Genomic DNA, 22,286 nt, shown 5'->3' on the forward strand with positions numbered 1-22,286 from the left:
TACATTTCAACACGTGGTACTAACTCTATATTTCCTTGAAACCCAGAGAAGAAAGTCATTCCAAATTAAGATTTGAGCTTTCTTCCTTTAGGACATTATTTGGTGTATCTTAACTAAAACACATTCCTCTATCTTCTAGTAATTATTTGATTATTCTGAAACAGATGACAATCTATTTTATACATATTTTTCTTCTCAATTCAACTCACCCCTCAAAAAAATTTATTGATCACTAACATCAGAAAAACATAGAGAGCAAGAAAACCAGATGCCTGAATAGCTTTTAATGTTAGTCAAAACATGAACATTTTTACTATGTAAATCATATAATTAAAATCAATTAAGAAAAACACTAATACCCTAGTTAAAAAAGAGTAAAGGACCTAAACATGAAAATAGATGGTTAAAGAAATATAACTGGGCCAGATACAGTGGCACACACCTGTAATCCCAACATTTTGGGAGGCCAAGGCGGGTGTGATCACTTGGCCCCAGGAGTTCCAGACCAGCCTGGGCCACATGGTGAAATCACATCTCTACAAAAAATCACAAAAATGAGTCAGGAGTGCTGGAATGTGCCTGTCATCCCAGCTCCTCGAGAGGCTGAGGTGGGTGGATCACTTGAGCACAGGAGGTCAAGACTGCAGTGAGCTGAGATGATTGTGCCACTGCACTCCAGCTTGGGTGACAGGGCAAGGCCCTCTCTCAAAAAAAAAAAGAAAGAAAGAAAAGAGAGACAAATATACATGGCCTCTACATATAAGAAACTATTCAAGCTCCATAGAAATTTAAAAACAAAAAGACAAGACAGTCCGGGCGCGGTGGCCCACAACTGTAATCCTAGCATTTTGGGAGGCTGAGGCGGGCAGATCATGACGTCAGGAGTTCAAGACCAGCCTGACCAATGTGGTGAAACCCTGTCTCCACTAAAAATACAAAAATTAGCTGGGCGTGGTGGCACACGCCTGTAGTCCCAGCTACTTGGGAGGCTGAGGCAGAAAAATCACTTGAACCTGGGAGGCAGAGGTTGCAGTGAGCCGAGACCACACCACTGCACTCCAGCCTGGGCAACAGAGCAAAACTCTTGTCTCAAAAAAAAAAAAAAAAAAAAAAAAAGACAAGACAGCATTTTTTGCCTATTAAATGCCCAAAGATAAAATAAAATCACTACAAATGCTGTTTGAAATGTACAATAAGCACTGTATTATCATTTTTTGAAAAAAGTAGAAGTTTTTTGATATTTTGGTTCCTTGGCATAGTATTCAAGGTCTAGCACCTTTACAGTCTCATCTTTTATAACAGAGAGACACCCCTCTCACCCCAGTATTTATCCCCTCAATTTGCACTGTATTTTAATTAAACACAGAATTCATAGGAGCTAGTTATGGTTTTCTTCCTTAAATAACAGCTTTATTGAGATATAATTCACATATCATACATTCAACCACTTACAGTGTTCAACTGGTTTGAGTGTACTTGGAGTTCTGCAACCATCATCACTACAATGAATTTTAGAACACTTTCATGATCCTAGAAAGAAACCTCACAGGCATTAGCAGTCATTCTCCATTTCCAATCCCCATCCCCATGTCTCTGGCAATCACCAATCTATATTCTGGTAATATTTGGTGCCTATTCTAGATATTTCATATAAATGGAATCATATAATACATAGTCTGTTGTGACTAGCTTTCTTCCACTTATCACGTTTTCTTGGTTTATCCAAATAGTAGCATGTATCACTTCATCTTGCTTAATTTTTTAAAATTGTGGCGAAATACACACAACATAATCTTAACTATTTTAAAGTGTACAGTTCAGTGGCATTAGCATATTCACACTGTTGTGCAACCATGATTTCCATCCCTCTCCAGAACTCTCTTCATCTTGCAAAACTGAAACTCATTAAACAGTAACTCCCCATTCCCCTCTCCCTTAAGCCCCTAGTAACCATCATTCTACTTTCTGTCTCTATGAATTTGACTACTGTAGGTACCTCACATAAGTAGAATCATACATATATTATCTTTGTGACTGGCTTATTTCACTTGGCATGTCCTCAAGATACATCCATGTTGTAGCATGTGTAAAAATTTCCTCCATTTTCAAGGCTTAACAGTATTTAATTGCAGGTACATATCACATTTTGCTTATCAATTCTTCCATCCAAGGACACATGGATTGCTTCCACCTTGCAGCTACTGTGAATAATGCTGCTATGAACATGAGCTTATGAATCTCTTTGAAATGCTGTTTTCTTTTTTTTTTTTTTTGGACACAGAGTCTCACTCTGTCGCCCAGGCTGGAGTGCAGTGGTGCAATCTCAGCTCACTGCAACCTCTGCCTCCCGGGTTCAAGCAATTCTCCTGTCTCAGTCTCCCGAGTAGCTGGGATTACAGGCGCCCGCCACTGCATCCAGCTAATTTTTGTATTTTTAGTAGAGACGGGGTTTCACCATGTTGGCCAGGCTGGTCTCCAACTCCTGGCCTCCGGTGATCCGCCCACCTCGGCCTCCCAATGTGCTGGGATTACAGGTGTGAGTCACCGCGCTCGGTCTTCCATTTTTTATTATTATTTTTTAAATATTTTATTTGACAAAGTCTCTCTCTGTCACCCAGGCTGAAGTGCAATGGAGTAATCATAGTTCACTGCAGCTTCAAACTCCTGGGCTCAAGCAATCCTCCCACCTCAGCCTTCTGAGTAGCTGGGACAATGGGCATGTGCCACCTCACCTGGTTAATTTTTAATTTTCTGAAGAGATGTGGTCTTACTATGTTGCCCAGGCTGGTCTTGAACTCTTGGCCTCAGGTTATCCTCCCACCTTGGCCTCCTCCCAAAGTGCTGGGATTATAGCTATGAGCCACCACACTTAATGACAATTCTTTTGGAGATCCAGTAGTCGAATTTCTAGAATTCTATTTTTGATTTTTTGGGGGAAAGGCCATACTGTTTTCCAAAGCAACTGCACCATCGTACTCTCTCAGTAGCAGTGAGTAAAGGTTCCAATTTCTCCACATCCTCACCAACACTTATTTCCTAGGGTTTTTTTTTTTGTTGGTGGTGGTGATGTTTTGTTTTTTATAATAGCCATCTTAATGGATATAAAGTGGTATCTCACTGTGGCTTTGATTTGCATTTCCCTAAGTTGTTGAACATCTTTTCATGTGCTTATTGGCCATTTGCATACCTTCTTTGGAGAAATATATGTTCAGATGGAGAAATATATGTTCAGATCCCTTGCCTACTTTTTAATCAGGTTGTCTTTTTTCATTATTTAGTTCTAAGAGTTTATACATTTAAGATACCAGTCCCTTATAAGATATACAGTATACAAATATCTTCTCCCATTCTAAGTGTTGTCTTCTCATGTTAATGATAATGCCCACTAAAGGACAAAAGTTAATTTTGATGAAGTTCAATGTATCTATTATTTTTCTTTTGTTGCTCCTGCTTTTGGTGTCATATCTAATAAGCATCTATCTGCCCAATCCAAGATCATAAAGACTTACTCCTATATTTTCTTCTAATAGGTTTATGGTTTTAGCTCTTACATTTAAGTCACTGATTCATTTTAAGTTAATTATTGTATGAGGTATAAAGGGGTCCAACTGCATTCTTTTGTGTGTAGCTATCCAGTTATCCCAGCACCAGTTGCCGAAAAGCTATCATCCTCTGAATCATCCTGCCACCTTGTCGAAAATCAATTGAGCTTGTAAAATGTGTGGAATTAATTTCTAGACTCTCAATTCTATTATTTATCTATACATTTATCATAATGCCAGTGCCACACAATCTTGAGCACTCTAGCTTTGTAGGAAGATTTTTTAAAATTTATATAAATTTATAAAAATAGAGATGGGGTCTCACTATGTTGCCCAGGATGGTCTCAAGCTCCTGGACTCAAGTGATCTTCCCGCCTTGGCCTCCAAGGGGTTGGGATTATGGGCATGAACAACCATGCCTGGCCTGTAGGAAGATTTAAAATTGAGAAGTGTGAGGGTTCCAACTTTGTTCTTCTGTTTTAAGATTTTTTTTTTTTTTTGAGATAGAGTCTCCCTCTGTCCCTCAGGCCAGAGGGCAGTGGCGCGATCTCGGCTCATAGCAAGCTCTGCCTCCCAGGTTCATGCCATTCTCCTGCCTCAGCCTTCCAAGTAGCTGGGACCACAGGCACCTGCCACCACACCCGGCTAATTTTTTGTATTTTTAGTAGAGACGGAGTTTCACCATGTGTTAGCCAGGCTGGTCTCGACCTCCTGACCTCGTGATCCACCTGCCTCAGCCTCCCAAAGTGCTGGGATTACAGGTGTGAGCCACCGCGTCCAGCAAGATTCCTTTTGTTATTCTAGCTCCTTTGAATTTGCATATGAATTTTAGAATCAGCTTGTCAGATTCTGAAAAGAAGTCAGCTGAGATGTGATAGGAATTGTGTTGAATATGTAGAGCACTTTGAGTATTGCCGTCTTAATACTGAATTTTCTAATCGATGAATATGGAATGTCTTTCCATTCAGTCTTCAATTTCTTTCAATTATGTTTTCTAGTATTCAAGATACATGTCTTACACTTCTTTCATCAATTTATTTCTAGACATTTTATTCTCTTTTTAAATTGTTGACTTAATTCTACTTTGTTCATTACTTGTATACAGAACAAATGATTTCTGCATATTGATCTTTTATGCTGGCACTTTGCTGAACTTACCTATTAGTTCTAATAGTTTTTTAATGCAGGGGTCTCAACCCTAGTACTGGCCTGTGGCCTGTTAGCAACTGGGCCGCACAGCAGATGAGCAGCGGGTGAGTGAAGCTCCAACTGTTTTTTGTTTTGTTTTGAGATGGAGTCTCACTCTGTCACCCAGGCTGGAGTACAGTGGCATGATCTCGGCCCACTGCAACCTCTGCCTCCTGGTTTCAAGGGATTCTCCTGCCTTAGCATCCCGAGTAGCTGGGATTACAGGTGCAAGCCACCATGCCCAGCTAATTTTTGTATTTTCAGTAGAGACGTGGTTTCCCCATGTTATTCAGGCTGGTCTGGAACTCCTGACCTCAAGTGATCTGCCCGCCTCGGCCTCCCAAGGTGCTGGGATTACAGGTGTGAGCCACCACGCCTGGTCCTCCATCTGTATTTACAGTCAGTCCCCACTGCTCACATTACTGCCTGAGCTCCGCCTCCTGTCAGATCAGCAGCAGCATTAGATTCTCAAAGGAGCACAAACCCTAGTGTGAACTGTGCGTGTGAGGGATCTAGGTTGCACACTACTTACAAGAATCTGATGCCTGATGATCTGTCACTGTCTCCCATCGCCCTGAGACGGGACCATCTAGTTGCAGGAAAACAAGCTCAGGACTCCCACTGATTCTACATTATGGTGAGTTGTTAATTATTATATATTATGATAATAAAAAAGTACACAATAAATGTAACGTGCTTGAATCACCCCAAAACCATCCCCACCTCCCCCACAGCCCGTGGAAAAATGGTCTTCTATGAAACCACTCCCTGGTGTCAAAAAGGTTGGGGTATACTGTTTTGGTGGAGTCCAGAGGATTTTCTATATTTTCATGCACAAATATACACACACACAAACTAAAGAGAGTTTTACTTCTTCTTTTCCCACTTGGACACCTTTTATTTCAGTTTCTTGACTAACTGTCCTGGCAAGAACCTCCAGTACAATGCTGAATACAAGTGGTAGAAGCAGATATCCCTGTTTTTCATAAGATGTCCTTTATCAGGTTGAGGCAGTTCCCTTCTACTTCTAGGTTGTGACGTGTACCCTGGATTTAGGAGTATAAATTGGCACCTTTTTTCTGGAAAACAACTTGGTAATATATGTCAAGAAGTTTCAGAATTTAAAAACTTCGGTCTATCAATTCAATTCTTATTGATCTATTTAAGGAAATAATCAAATGTTAAAAAAAAAAAAAGTTTACCAATAAGGATATTAAGAATGGAAGGAAATCTGGTTCTAGTATCTATGACCCACTGACTGCTAGGATTGATGCAACAGCTGCTCATTATGTAAGACTTTTATCCTCAATACTTCATTCCTAACCAAACCAGTAATTAAGAATTGATTAGAGCCGGGCGCGGTGGCTCAAGCCTGTAATCCCAGCACTTTGGGAGGCCGAGACGGGCGGATCACGAGGTCAGGAGATCGAGACCATCCTGGCTAACACGGTGAAACCCCGTCTCTACTTAAAATACAAAAAAATTGGCCGGGCGAGGTGGCGGCGCCTGCAGTCCCAGCTACTTGGGAGGCTGAGGCAGGAGAATGGCGTGAACCCAGGAGGCGGAGCTTGCAGTGAGTGGAGATCGCGCCACTGTACTCCAGCCTGGGTGACAGAGCGGGACTCCGTCTCAAAAAAAAAAAAAAAAAGAATTGATTAGGACTTTTCCTAGCACATGAAGCCTCTGCTTTAGCTAACGGCATATGAATAGTGGCAGGTACCTCCTAGAATATCCAAGCATAAAGCTTCAATAGAAGGAACTATAATGAAATGTCCAAAGGAACTTAAATACACAAAATGGAGGAATAAAATATAATTCAGGCTACATTTCACCCAAGTGACATTATGCCATTACAAAAGCATTTTATTAAATAAGACAATAAAAGAAGCAGAACCTTCATTTGGTAATAATCACATAGATGTGAGAAAAGAGACACTAGAGGAAAATATAGACAAATGATGATAGTGACAGTATCTGGGTCAACTATGTTTTTCAAATAGATGACAAATATTTATTTTATAATCAAGCAAACAAAACCTACACATTAACATTCTTCTTTCTCCTCTTCTGCCCCACCCCAAAAAAGGTACTAACTCTACAAAGTAACAGTACTACACCAGAGGGGTAGAATCCTAAAACTATGAATCCCTGACCCTATATCTTAATTGTAAATTTCACATAAAATTCCAGATAAAAGTAAAATGTAGAATGGAAACTATTTTGTAAGTTTTATCTTTTACATAACATAATGGATAACACAATATAGGTAACCCCCAGTATAAAAAAAAAAAAAGTAACTTATGAGTGACTTTCAACCCTGCCTTAAATGTGCTGCTGGAAGCCCCACTGTTACAGAAACATGTTATTTTCAATTAAAAAAACCCTGCAAGTTCATTTCTCTTTTTAGGAGGGGGAAAAAAAAGATAACACAGTTTACAGTTGCTAAGAACAGACTCCTTAGCAAAGCTCCCTGACTTATTGGGTATGTTCCACAGTGAGTTATTGCTTAAGTTTTTTCACTTCTTTTGAAACTTAACACCTTCAACTGAAATTCCAACAATTACACATTAACTAACAATAAAGAAAAATCTCTAGGCAGAAACAGGTTTGTCATTCATATATAAGTTTGATTCAGTTCTAGCAGTGTTTGCAGATTCTTCTGGTTCCAGAAACTAGGTTGAGTTAGGGACCAGATTTGGTTTGTTTAACATCCCCAGTATTCAGATGGGCATTATTCAATGCTAAGATAATGAAAATGTTCTGTAACTTCACTGTCCAAAATGTAGTCTGTAGCTACATGTAGCTACAGAGCACCTGGAACATGAACAGTGCAGTTAAGAAACTAAACTTTTTATTTTATTTAATACTAATTAACTTAAATAGCTACATGTGGCTAGTGGCTACTGCATTGGCCAGCCCAGCTCTATCTAGAACCTAGCACAATAAACATTTGTGGTAAGAAAGAATGAACAAATCAATGTTGCTTTCTTCTCAAACCTCAGGAGATATCAGCAGTTCTAAACTGCGGGAATATAAATTCAGGCCTAGAAAAACACAAGGTAAATAATTTGGAAGCTAGGTATTCTTTAGGGGATATGCCAGTCTTTCATTGTCTTGTAAAAACAAGTCATGACAACTAATAATTAGAATGCCCTCCACTATACCTATCCAAACTGCACCCACCTTTAACATTGCACCTATTCCATAGAACCTTCCGAACTCTCCATTTCATTCATTCACTTACTCAAAATTTAATGATAATCAACTGTGGGCTGCACACAATGAATACAAAGAATAAAATTCAGTCCCTGCTCTCAGAAATACAGTAAGAATAAGATATGAAAACGTGACAAGTTATATGAAAATACAAGTTATGGCTGGGCACGGTGGTTCACGCCTGTAATCCCAGCACTTTGGGAGGCCGAGGTGGGTGGATCACGTGAGGTCAAGAGTTCAAAACCAGCCTGGCCAACACAGTGAAACCCCGTCTCTACTAAAAACAGAAAAAAATTAGCTGGGCGTGGTGGCAGACGTCTGTAATCCCAGCTACTCGGGGGGCTGAAACAGGGGAATCACTTGAACCCGGGAGGCAGAGGTTGCAGTAAGCCAAGATTTTACCACTGCACTCCAGCCTGGGTGACAGAGCGAGATTCCGTCTCAAAACAAAAACAAAGCAAAGCAAAAATACAAGTTATATGAAAGTACTATTACAGAATTATGTATGACATGCAATTCAAGTATACGGGAGCACCTAACACTGTTTTGTGAATCAGAGACTACAGAGGAAGTGACATGTGAGGACTTCTTCCCTGGACCACACAGTGATATGTTGCCACAAGCATTTACTATAGAATACTGTCTTCTGATTTTTAGGAAAATTCCACAGTAGAGTGCTCTAATTCCCTCATTATAAAAACACTAATATTCCAAGTATTACAGCTAAATTAATTAGGGGATAGTAATTATAATACTGATGTTTGGGTGTCCAGAATACCATGTTAAGTACCAAAACACTGGTTTGTTAAGTAGGAAGGTTTTATGTGAAATTTACAGTTAAGGTATAAGGTCACAGATTCATAGTTTTAGGATTCTACCCCTCTGTGTAGTACTGTTACTAAGCAGAGTTGGTACCTTTTTGGGGGTGGGGCAGAAGAAGAAAAAGAAGAATGTTAATGTGTAGGTCTTATCAGTAGAAACAGGTACATTTCAGTTGACGAATTTTTTAAATCTGAACACTGAAAATTTACATCTTGAAATAAAGATCAATGACTCGAGTTTTTACTTTATACAGCATAAAAGTCTTCTCTATCAAGAGAATTTTTTTTTTTTTTTTTTTTTTTTTGAGACACAGTCTCACTCTGTCGCCCAGGCTGGAATGCAGTGGCATGATCTCGGCTCACTGCAACCTCTGCCTCCCGGGTTCAAGTGATTCTCCTGCCTCAGCCTCCGTAGTAGCTGGGATTACATGCACGTGTCCCCACACCCAGCTGGCCTCTTGGCCAGGCTGGTCTGGAACTCCTGACCTCAGGTGATCCACCCGCCTCAGCCTCCCAAAGTGCTGGGATTACAGGTGTGAGCCACCATGCCCAGCCTACCCAGAGAATTGTAAACAGCACTAAAATGTTTAATATTTAATTAAATATTATTTTACTCATTCAGAAAGTATTCTTCTATAACTTTATAATCCTCAGTGAAAGGAAGAAAGTAACAAAGAAAAGCTTATATCGCAAATTAATTCTATTTTCAGCAAATGCATCTCCATTCACAATCTGTTATAATATAAACACTGAACAGTTCAAAGACTTTTTGAACAGTGAAATATGAACATAAATACTGAAACTAATGTAAGTAACTGCATCCCACTCTCCTTCCATACATGAAGAAACTGAGTATCTAGAAGAACAGGAAAAGCTCTCTGATCCCAAAACCCCACCTTGTTAACAATAAAAGATTTAAAAAATCAGACAAAAAGGTTCAAAGTTCCCTTCAAAGTGATTAAAAGAGATGAAACTACATGAAGATGAAAGAGTTAGAAGGAAATTTCAGAATCAGTTTATCCCCTGTCCATTCCCCCAATTAGTTTAGAAAAAGTTTCTTCAGCCGGGCGCGGTGGCTCACGCCTGTAATCCCAGCACTTTGGGAGGCCGAGGCGGGCGGATCACGAGGTCAGGAGATCGAGACCATCCTGGCTAACATGGTGAAACCCCGTCTCTACTAAAAATGCAAAAAATTAGCCGGGCGAAGCGGCGGGCGCCTGTAGTCCCAGCTACTCGGGAGGCTGAGGCAGGAGAATGGCGTGAACCCGGGAGGCGGAGCTTGCAGTGAGCCGAGATCGCGCCACTGCACTCCAGCCTGGGCGACTAAGCGAGACTCTGTCTCAAAAAAAAAAAAAAAAAAAAAAGAAAAAGTTTCTTCAGGCCAGGTGTAACAACTCACACCTATAGTCCCAGCACTATGGGAGGCCAAGGCAGGAGGATCATTTGAGCCCAGAAGTTTGAGGCCGGCCTGGGGAACATGACAAGCCTCATCTCTACAAATCACTTTTTAAAAAATTAGCCAGGCATGCTGTCATGCGCCTGTGGTCCCAGCTGCTTGGGAGGCTGAGGCAGGAGGATCGCCTGGGGTCAAGTCTGCAGTGAGCCCTGATTGCATGCCACCGCACTCTAGCTTGGGTGACAGAATGAGACCCTGTCTCAAAGAAAAAACAAAACAAAACAAACAACAACAACAACAAAAAAAAAAAACCAAGAAAAAGCCTCTTCAGCATCTGTTTCTGCACAAAAATATACCCATGACTCGGTGATACCACTTAACCCTCTGTTTCTTAAGAATAATTCCTTCTTTAAGATGAAATAAAATTTCACTTTTGGCAGGGTACGGGGGCTCAAGCCTGTAATGCAAGCACTTTGGGAGGCCGAGGCAGGCAGATCACTTAAGGTCAGGAGTTCCAGACCAGCCTGGCCAACATAGCGAAACCCCGTCTCTACTAAAAACATAAAAATTAAAAATTAGATGACTGTAGTGACGTACACCTGTAATCCTGGCTACTTGGAAGGCTGAGGCACGAAAATAGCTTGAATCTGAGAGGCAGAGATTGCAATGAGCTGAGACCGTGCCACTGCACTCTAGCCTGGGCAACAGAGCAAGACTTGGGTCACAAAAAAAAAAAAAAAATTTTTTTTTACTTTCAATAATTAATTGAAATTAATAACCTTCATGATTAACTTTTTCTCATTTTTAAGTAAAGCCAAGTTTTAAGAAAATATATTTATGATGTTTTCCTTTTTTTTTTTTTTTTTAGACACAGGAGTCTCACTCTGTTGCTTAAGCTGGAGTGCAATGGTGCAATCTCGGCTCACTGCATCCTCCACCTCCTGGGTTCAAACAATTCTCCTGCTTCAACCTCCTGAGTAGCTGGGACTATAGGCACGCACCACCATGCCTGGCTAATTTTTGTATTTTTGGTTGAGATGGGTTTCACCATGTTGGCCAGGCTGGTCTCGAACAACTCCTGACCTCAGTCGAGTGATCCACCCACCTCGGCTTTCCCCAAGTGCTGGGATTACAGGCATGAGCCACTGCACAGGGCATTTATGATGTTTCTCTTACACAACTAATAGCTTAGTTAGTTATAACAATGCAATGTTTATATTTTTAAAAGTTAATATTTTTACTTGATTTTTGTATTGTTTCTAATTTTCATATTTACATTAAGTCTAAACTTTTACTTTTTAATGTTTATACATTCCAATACACTCATTTTAGACTAGCCCGTAACATTTAACCAGTGTTACTGAACTGCCTTTATGCTCTAACTAGACAATTAAAATTAGTTTAATACCACACAGTAGCAATCACAATTAGCGTAATGTCATACAGCTAGCGTGGTCAGGATTAGACTTCAAATCTAGTTTCCTTTTCAGAAAATGTTGCTTCATCATAGATCCCATCAAAATTATTAGATTCATTTAAGAATTATGTTTTAAATTTCATAACTTCTCACATACACTAATGCATTTAACTAATTCCAGGTACCTACATGTAACTTCTCACATAGTAAAACACATTCCTATTTATCATGACTCATAGAATTACAAACAGGATTATGGTAGGAAGAAAGATGATGAAGAGTGCAAATAACAAGAAAATCTATGATTTCTGAAGTGCAGCGCTAGGCACTGAGGAGAAATAAAACTAAAAACAAAGCAAAAAAAGGCTCAGGGAATTTATAACCTGATAAAGAAAATAAATTATGACCATAATTGTAATACCCGGAAGACTATTACTACATTCACAGACAGTACTGTTTAAGTATTAAAGTATAAATAAGATTATTTAAAAAAAATAGATCTCATATATTCATTCAGCAATTAGTCATTCAGCACATTCTATGGTCCAGCCACTGAGCTAGGTAGGAGGCACAACAGTGAAGAAAACAGGTATGGTTCCCATCTATCTGTACAGAAACAAGTAACAAACCATTATAATTATTCCCACTTATTAGGAAATATTAAATTGTCTGTGTCTATACGTAGTGGAAAGTGGGAAGACTGATAAGGTAAGGCCTCACTAATGAATAAAGCAACATTCAGGCTGAGACCTCAGGCGTGAAAAATTAGCCTTTCAAATTGTGCATGCGTGCATGTGTGAATGAGTGTGTGGGTATGTGTGTGTCTGTGAAGCCTGGTGGGCAATCAAAATGGCATAGATGGGATTGGAGAAGCAAGCAGGGAGGTGATCTCACAGATCAAAAAAGCAGGACGGCCCAGGTATGCTGGAGGAAAAGCAAATATACTAATTTAGCTAGAGCATGAGGTTAATGCAAAACAAACAGCATTTGCCCAATACTTTCATGTTTAAAAGTCTTAATTCTTACCATGATAATGTTTCCCTTTTATAGATGAAGGGATAACAGACTCAAAAGGGCTAAAAGCCTTACTAATAAGCCCACACCACTAATGCACTCAGTCTCAAGACCCAGATATTCTAATTCAAGTCATACCAGTACCCCTTCTACCACACAATAAGTAGTAATGAAAAATAAAGTTGAAAAGACAAACCAGGGTAAAAGTCAGGCTGAGAAATGCAAGCTTTACTAGGGACAAAAAGTAACAGAAGTGACATCAATTAAAAAGATGATTCTGAACTCCATATTGTACTTTCAAACAGTTCCTTTATGCAAAATAACTACCATGTAGTTTATCAATCATTTTGAATTGTGTCTCCCAGAAGAGTGAGAGAGAGAGAGAGAGAGAGAGAGAGAGACTGTGTGTGTGTAGCTGGGGAAGACAGAAGGCTAAGTACCATGTTCAATCAGAACATTCCTACTTTAATCTTTTTCTTTTCGTTTTGAGAGACAAGGTCTTAATCTGTCACCCAGATTGGAGTGCAGGGTGCAATCACAGTTCACTGAAGCCTCCATCTCCTGCACTCGAGATCCTCCTGCCTCAGCCTCCTGAGTAAATGGAACCACAGGCATGCACCACCATGCAGGGCTAATTTTCTGATTTTTTTTTGTAGAGATGGGCTCTCGTTATGTTGCCCAGGCTGGTCTTGAACTCCTGGGCTCAAGTGCGCCTCACACCCTGGACTCACAAAGTGTTTGGCTTATAGATGTGCAACACTGTGTCTGTTTTATGTTAGATTTAGTCTGAAAAAAAGTTTTGCTGTTTGCAAACCTCAGAATATAGTCAGTAAACTTTGGTTCTACAATCTCATGAAGATTTAAATATAAGATTCATATAAAGATCCTATATTTACATCTTAAATATAAGAGTTAATATAAGATTGTATAAAGATTTAAATCTAAAATCTAAGATGTAAAACATACCAGCAGTAGAGCACTGCTTTCACCCATCATATGCCCTATAATAACTACTTTAATAAGCAGGCTAATTTTTTGTCAGCTTCTCTACTAAATAATAACTATACATATATACATACCCCACTATAGATTATTAAAGGCAATTTCAAGTATGATTTTTGCCTCCACACTTTCAGAAATAATACATATGCCTACCATAAAGTTTCCTTGTATGTTAAGGCATTTGTAACATAAAAATGTTTTTCAACTACTAAAAAATGAACTCTAAAAACTACACACTGATGTCAAAAAAAACACATATTACTAGTGAATACTTTATGTGTAACATTGGCAAATACCCTTTACGAAGTTTACTCAAAACCCACTAAAGTAAATCAATCAATTCTTCAACTCTACCAAACTTAAAAATATAGTTTCACATTAGAGCAATAGTATTTAATTGCTCAAATAGTCAAATCTATAAAAAAAATTTGCAAGTTAGCAATATTAATCATGAATACAAAGAATTAGTTATTTAAATATGCGCACATACCTTTGTCCTTCTTGAAATCCAAAGCATCTTCTTTATCAGTCACTATTTCCTTCATATTGATAATACTCTGATGGGTAAGCTGCCGGAGAATTTTAATTTCTCGAATTGCTGTAATTGGAAAGCCTTCCTTTTCATTATCCAGACGTACTTTTTTTAAGGCTACCATTTCTCCTATTAAGGAATTTAATAAAATCAGGTTACCAGCTGACAAAAGCAGATGACATTTTTCTTAACTTTAAATGTATTTTAATTTAATTCTGTTCTTACTTCTCAAAAATACAACCCACAAAATACGTTTGTTTCCAATATACCAAATAATACTTATAGTTCAAAAAAATTAAGTCCGTCATTGAACAAATTATGTAATATTTATATAAACCAGGGAATACTATACAACTGTTAAAAATGAGCTAAGTCCAAATATATTATGCTCCCCATTTATATATTCAGTGAATAAAGTAAGATGCTTTTACATTCACTTGGAAAAAAATAAAAAGAAAACAGAAAGATGCTAGGCCGGATGCGGTAGCTCATTCCTGTAATCCCAGCACTTTGGGAGGCCGAGGAGGACAGATCACGAGGTCAGGAGTTCGAGACCAACCTGGCCAACATAGTGAAACCCCAACTCTACTAAAAACACAAAAAATTAGCTGGGCACCTGTAACCTCAGCAACTTGGGTGGCTGAGGCAGGAGAATCACTTGAACCTGGGAGGTGGAGGCTGCAGTCAGCCGAGATCACACCACTGCACTTCAGCCTGGGCGATAGTGCAAGACTCCGCCTCAAAAAAAAAAGATGCTGAAGACTGGGTATATCACACTGTCATTTTTTTTTTTAAAGTGAACAAGGGAAAGACAAATATAGCCCATATGCTTATGTATGCATAAAATTTCTCTGAATAGAGAAAAACTCTATCAGTGAAAAAAATATGCTCAGACATATTACTTGCCCAAACCTGGCCAGTTACCTAGTAGTAAAACTGGAATTCAAAATCCAGTTACTTGCCTCAAAAATATACGTTCTTCCCCACTACACTAAATTGTCACGTAATTTAAGTATGAGTCAGCTTTGTATCAGAAATGATCCAAATAGAAAATGAAATATACACACATACACAAAGTCTACTATAAGAAAAAATTCACTATAATAAAGGTTTGTTCATTCCACTTCTTTGGAGAAAAAAATGTTCTTACAAATTTTCTAAAAGAAGGAGGTGTATTCTTTTAATCATTACAACTTATTCTATTAATTTTAAGGGAATGCCTTCTATATTGTGTATGAGTCCTGGTTTTACTTAACAGTTTTAAAAGTTGTAATTTAATGTTTTTGATAACACATCATTATAAATACTAATTATTACTCTATGAAGTAATTGCCCTCAGTAGTTTCTAACAATAAAGTCATCTCCCATATACTATATGGCCTCAAATAGCTGTGCTGTTTTAATCTACTGGTTTTTTTCCTTGAGACAGAGTCTTGTTCTGTTGCCCAGACTGGAGTGCAGTGGCGCAATCTTGGCTCACTGCAACCTCCACCTCCGGGGTTCAAGCAATTCTCCTGCCTCAGCCTCCCAAGTAGCTGGGATTATAGGTGCCCGCCACCACACCCAGCTAATTTGTGTGTTTTTATTTTATTTTATTATTTTCTGAGGTGGAGTCTCGCTCTGTCATTCAGGCTGGAGTGCAGTGGCACGATCTCAGTTCACTACAACCTCCACCCCCTGGGTTCCAGCCTCAGCCTCCCTAGTAGCTGGGTTTACAGGCATGTGACACTATGCCCAGGTAATTTTTGTGTCTTTGGTAGAGACAGGGTTTCTTCATGTTGGCCAGGCTGGTCTCAAACTCCTGGCCTTAGGTCATCTCCCTGCCTCTGCCTCCGCCTCCCAAAGTGCTGGGATTATAGGCATGAGCAACCATGCCCAATCTATTGGTGTATTTCAATAAGCAATTATGAGTAAAGAAAGATAAAATACTAGCTCTATGCATTATTAAGTAAAATACATAGCTTCTGACACAGCTACTTTTTGCTTCTCCTGTGAAGCCTTTTAAAACTTTCTCTGAGTTCCTGATTATGTTATGAAAGATTAAGCTGCTAAAATTGACCTCCAAGGATAGTTACTGCAGGAAAAAAATTGAAGGCTAAATGAAAGTGTTGTGTAAGGCTTATGACAAAAAAAAATTTACTAGTAAGATTAATTCAGGTCAAGATACCTTTCCCTCTGATTAATAACAGTGTAAGAATTACTCACCATAAAAGAGGAAAGAAAAACTAAATCCTACCATACAGTATATCACAAATACTAAAGGAACACTTTTTAAAATATATACATATACAGACTCACTTACATGTACTCATAACTTACAAAATGCATATATAGAATAAAATTAAAAACAAGATGAAACAAAAGCACAATAAATTTGAATTTTTTTGGAAAATTTCCAAAGCTAAACATTAGAAAAGAAACACAAACTAAGTACATTCCATAGGCCCAAAAGATCCCCAGAACTTGGCATTCTTACCAGTGTCTTTATCCCTGGCTTTGTAAACTTGTCCGTAAGTACCTTCTCCAATAATTCCGATGATATCAAATTTATCCACGCAGCGTTTTCCCCAGTCAATATCTTTTTCTTTGATTTCACCATAGCGAGGCCCACATATTCTATCAAATATAGTTCTAAAGTTTTTATATACAATCAAGCAAATTGAATAAACTGTCTAATAACTCAATATGTACTTGCCACCCAATTGTATATTCTTTATTCTTCCCTACTCTTGCAGTATTTACCATCATCTATCCAAAACAAGTAACACTGATTTGGTATTGTAAGTTATCATAAAAATTGAGGTATCATTTCTATATGCTGACTCTTCTTCTGTAGACAAGCATTTAAACTGAGAAAAAAAGTAGTAGAGCTTGTATGAAGGGTTTTCAAAAATAAAATGTAATTTTTCAATGAGTAGATGAAACCAACACTAGTAAGAGTCAAAATTCTCTAATCAATCTCCAGGGAGTTTTATTTTTCATCCATTAACAATATACATAATCTACTTTTAAAAAACAAGAGTTTGATAAAGAATGTTAACAAAAATCTAACTATAAAACTTATTGACAAATTTAGACTTATGGCTGGATGAAATCATCTGAAAAACATCAAAAAAAAAGATTTTGCAGTCTAAGAGAGTACAAAAGGTATTAATACAACCAACTCTCATGAATCCACATTTAAGCAGATACAGATGGATAGGTAGGACAAAAATCTTACATTCTTCAAAAAGATACATAATTTTGTAGTATTTTAATATTATAGTAAATCACAGAAATTCAAGTAAAAGAATAAAATTACAGTGCTCAAGAAGAGAGTATTTTTTGGCTTTTTTTTTTTTTTTTTTTTTTTTTTTGGAAACAGGGTCTTGCTTTGTCACCCAGGCTGGAGTACAGTAGCACACGATCATAGCTCATTACAGCCCTGACCTCTTTGGCTCTGGTGATACTCCTGCCTTAGCCTCCTGAGCAGCTGGGACCACAGGCATGCACCACCACACCGGGCTTTTTTCTTTCTTTCTTTTTTTTTTTGTAGAGATGGGGTTTCCCTATGTTGCTCAAGCTGGTATCAAACTCCTGGACTCAAGTGATTCTCCCATCTCGGCCTCCCAAAGTGCTGGGATTACAGGCATGAGCCACTGTGCCCGGCCAGTTTAGAAAATGACCTCACACACACACACTACGTACTACCTCAACTGCAATTCTAAAATCAGATCTAACTTAAAGTCCTCACTGTCCCTTGGTTAGGAAGTAAAAAAAAAAAAAAAAAAAGCACCAGTGTTGCCCGCCTTTAACTGATTAACAGGTTTTAAGGGAAAGAGGTCTCTCTAGGCACTTACTTGAAGCTAATTTAGGATACAAATTTCAAACCACCTTCTACTCCATCTCTTGCAAAACAAAGAATGTATTTGTTTATAGGAGAAAATGGAGCTAAAAGCAAAGGTAATAGCAGCTTGCCCATTACTAATTTTATTTGGGCTCACTAAATGCTGACTTCTACTCTGCCCAATTTCAGTGTTTCTGTGTTCAATCTCTTAATAACAGAAAATATCTTAAACAAATACAATACCCCAGGAAATTAATACATTACAAATTATGAAGGAAAATTAAATTTGGTTTTATTCGTCACTGTGAGTAGGAATGCAAGCAATTATGAATTTTTTCAAAACTGTAATAGAATTCATATATTTAAGTTGAAAGAATAAGTACATTTTTTATTTTAAACCTTAATTTAGTGTTTTATGAACTTCTGATGACCCAGAATCACTGCTGGTCAATTTAAGAGCAGGTAGAAAGCAAGCACATACTTAGGCCTCCTTTTACTATGTAATTGTGTTGCTGTTTTCTTTTCCTCTGGACTCTTTGAGAGATCATCTCCTCCTGGTAGCTCAGGGGGCAGCGGTAAATCAGCAAGAAGACATCGGAGTTTCTTTTCTACTTCTTTTTTAACTGCTTTTACTGAAATATTTCCTCGTAAGCTAAAAGTGAAAGAAGTCAGACAAATAAAAATTTTGTTAAGTAATAAAAATGTGCTTATGTCTTACATTTAAGTAGCAATAGTCATGAATATTCAACAATATTTCACATTATAAGACTATTGTCTGAGTTTCTTTCTAGCTAAAGTAATACACTATACTCAACTGTAAAATGCAAAATTTGGGGTAAAAATGATACAGAATTAGGTAAAAACTCAGGAAATCTGTATAAGGTAGGAACTTTCATGATAACTTTGTATCAATATTGATTCATTGTTAACTAATGTACCACAATGATGTAAGATATTAACAGTAAGGGAACTGGGTACAGGGTATTCAGGGTCCCTGTAGTATCTTCATAATTTTTCTATAAATATAAGACTGTTATAAAAATAAAGTTTATTTTTTAAAACGATACAGAATTAACCATAAAACTGTACATTAAAATTGAAAATCAACTAAACATGCTTTGCATAAAAACTCAGTTTTGCAAACCATTTTTTTTTTTTTTTTTTTTTTGAGATGGAGTCTCACTGTCGCCCAGGCTGGAGTGCAGTGGCGGGATCTTGGCTCACTGCAACCTCCACCTCCTGGGTTCAAGCGATTTTCTTGTCTCAGCCTCCCAAATAGCTGGGATTACAGGTGCCTGCCACCACACCCGGCTAATTTTTGTATTTTTAGTAGAGACGGGGTTTCATCATGTTGGCCAGGCTGGTCTTGAACTCCCGACCTCAAGTGATCTGCCCGCCTTGGCCTCACAACACCCAGCTGCAAAGCACTTACTTTGATTCTGGTAGAGACACAAAAGATATTTTACTGTAATAAATAAATGAAAGCACATGATAGTATTTATCTTGCCCATTTAAATATCCACAGCTAATTCGGCTTTGACCCTTTTCAGGGTTAATTAATTTTTCTGAATTGGACAATGATTCTTCTAATTTTTTAAAGATTCCAGCCTACTAGAATTACAGTTGAAATTTAAACTCCATTAGCTTTGTACCTTTTATGAATGCATAAAGAGCTCTGAGTTTTAAAGTATATCTTAACTTGGCAATTTATTTTAAATTTCCCTGATATGACAAAGTATGTCATCTAATATAATGTGACATGTTGAAAGAGAATCTCATAATGATAATAAAATTTGGACTTCACATACTGTCATAGCAGTTGAGTCCCATAGTGAAAAAATTTATTCCAACTACACTGCTGTGATCAGAAATTACTGAAGATATTATTATCAATGTAAATAATTGTAATTATCCTCCTATTCATGTTGAACAATAATACTGTAAAACAAATGAATCCTTTAATACCACTTGATAAAAACAACTTAATAATACCATCTGATAAAAACGACTTAATAATCATAGTAAATGTATGTCCTGTGTTACTCACTGAAAGGTTCTTTAACAGAGAAAAAACATGCTTTAAAAGAAACTGGTTTGTAGTTTTGTTTTGTTTCTTTAAGACGGAGTCTTGCTCTGTTGCCCAGGCTGGAGTGCAGTGGCACAATCTCAGCTCACTGCAACCTCCGCCTCCCGAGTTCAAGCAATTCTCCTGCCTCAGCCTTCTAAGTAGCTGGGACTACAGGCACGCATCACCATGCCCGGCTAATTTTTTTGTATTTCTAGTAGAGATAGGGTTTCACCATGTTGGCCAGGCTGGTCTTGTACTCCCGACCTCAGGTGATCCAAAAGAACTGCCTTGGCCTCCCAGAGAGCTGGGATTATAGGCGTGAGCCATCATGCCAGGCCTGTAGTTTTAATTTTAAAATAATGTATCACACAGCCCACTTCTCAATTTTCCTCTCCCTCCATTCAGCAAATATTGATTATGAGCTTCCATGTGCTAGGTATTTTGTAAGGCACTGGAAATTTAACAACAAACACATTAAGCTACAGTTTCTTTCAAAAAAGAGCTTACAGTCTGGAAGACAGGTAGGAAGTAGGATAAAGTGTTATACAAACAGATTCCTAGAGTAATGTAGTAGCTAAAGGGTAGCTAAATCAAGTCTGAAATACAGTAAAGGCTTCTTTCTAGAAAAGGTATCACCTGAACGCCAACTGAAAATAGGCCTATTTAGAATAACTTACTTGAAAACTATAGTCTCTAACTTGTAATGAGGCTTTAGTCAAGAGTTATCTGAAGATTCAATCAACATTTCTGAAAGCAAAAAACTAAAGTTTTAATTTCAGTTATAATTTAAAACTTAAAAAACTATCTATATTAAATGTTATTATATTAGCTATCAAATATTACTTTCCAAGAATATTACATAATTTAAAACATTTTTGAGTATTTGCAATAATCAAATAGAAAATGTGCTTTTAAAAACACTTCCATACACCACAGCAACAAAAATAAAATGCCTTAAAAAGAAATACACACATGCAACAGAAAAAAAAATAAAACATCTGACTGAAGAACATAAAATTAGATCTGAACGAATGAAAAGAAACCATGTTTTAATATGGGAAACTAATATTATAAAGCTGTCTCCAAATTATGACTCTATTACATTTAATAGAGTTTCAAAAAAATCCAAGATAGTTTTTTTTTTTTAATACAACTTGACAACCTGACTGATTATAAAATTTGTCTAAGAATAAAGGCAAAAGAACTGCCAAGAAATTTCTGAAAAAGAGAAATTAAGTAGGATTTGCCCTGTCAAGCTATTCAAAGATCTAGAACTACAAGCCAAAGGCTGGTTGAAGTCAAAGGATATATATTATTCAGTCTATCTAATGTTTTATAAAGAACTATGAATTGTGAGTAATTTTAAATCCAAAGATTTACGTAATATTCAGGTTCTAGGCTTCCTCTTTTAAAAAAGCAAAAGTTCTAAGACAAGCTTAAATTCTCGTAGAGCAACATTGATGTTGCAGCTCAACAGCAGAGCTGTTTACTCATCACAAATTTACTTCATTCCCTTCATTTTTATATTACTGTTTGCCCCTAAAATAGAAATTTGAGTTTGGGAGCCAATATACCATGTATCTAAAGACATTACAATGGTAAGATACTGACAAATAAAATATGTTAAAGAAAAGAAAGTAGAGAAACAAATATATGTAAGAATTTTTATATATGGAAATTAGTGAGATGAATTATACAATAAACAGTTCTGGTAACAACACTGGGTTGGGGGAGTAAAGAATCAGAACACTTCTTTACACTATAACCGAAAGCAAACTTCTATGAGATCTGACTTAACCTTTTTAAATTTTATAAACCTAGAAGTCTTAAAGAGAATAGATTTGACTAGATAAAAATGGAAAACATTCATACAACCAAAAGCAAAACAAATGTCAAAGATAAGCAATAGATTCTGAGAGGCAAAGGTCAACATCTCTAACATAACAACTAAAAACCAATTTGAAAAAGGGAAACAACTTTAAGGAAAAGCCAGCACAGAATACAAGCAAGCAATTCACCAGAAAAATAATAAATAACCAATAAACGTTCTAGAAAATACCATACCTCATTATCAGAAAAATGCAAAATTAAATAATTAACGTATTTTAAAGAGTGTCAAAACTGACACTATCCAAAACTGTTACGGCAATTTCATACATCTGGGTGCATAAATTGGTATACAGCCTTATTAAGACATAATTTGGCAGTTTCTATCAAATTTTTAATGTGTGTACTTTGACATGTTAACTATCCTATAAAAATTA

At 37.4% G+C, this 22,286-nt stretch overlaps 1 protein-coding gene across 2 annotated transcripts in view; it reads right to left on the bottom strand.

Moving 5' to 3' along the window:
* Positions 1-22,286, bottom strand: part of CDK13 (cyclin dependent kinase 13) — a 140,190-nt gene that overhangs the window by 81,135 nt on the left and 36,769 nt on the right. For both annotated transcript variants that reach the window (XM_025379740.1, XM_025379739.1), the window contains exons 3-5: positions 18,436-18,606; positions 16,605-16,744; positions 14,087-14,257 (exon numbers count right to left, since the gene is read on the bottom strand). In XM_025379740.1, coding sequence (XP_025235525.1) covers positions 14,087-14,257; positions 16,605-16,744; positions 18,436-18,606 — 482 coding nt within the window. The remainder of the gene's footprint in view (positions 1-14,086; positions 14,258-16,604; positions 16,745-18,435; positions 18,607-22,286) is intronic.

This window comes from Theropithecus gelada, chromosome 3 (genome assembly GCF_003255815.1).
Source record: "Theropithecus gelada isolate Dixy chromosome 3, Tgel_1.0, whole genome shotgun sequence".
In the NCBI taxonomy this organism is placed as follows: domain Eukaryota; kingdom Metazoa; phylum Chordata; class Mammalia; order Primates; family Cercopithecidae; genus Theropithecus; species Theropithecus gelada.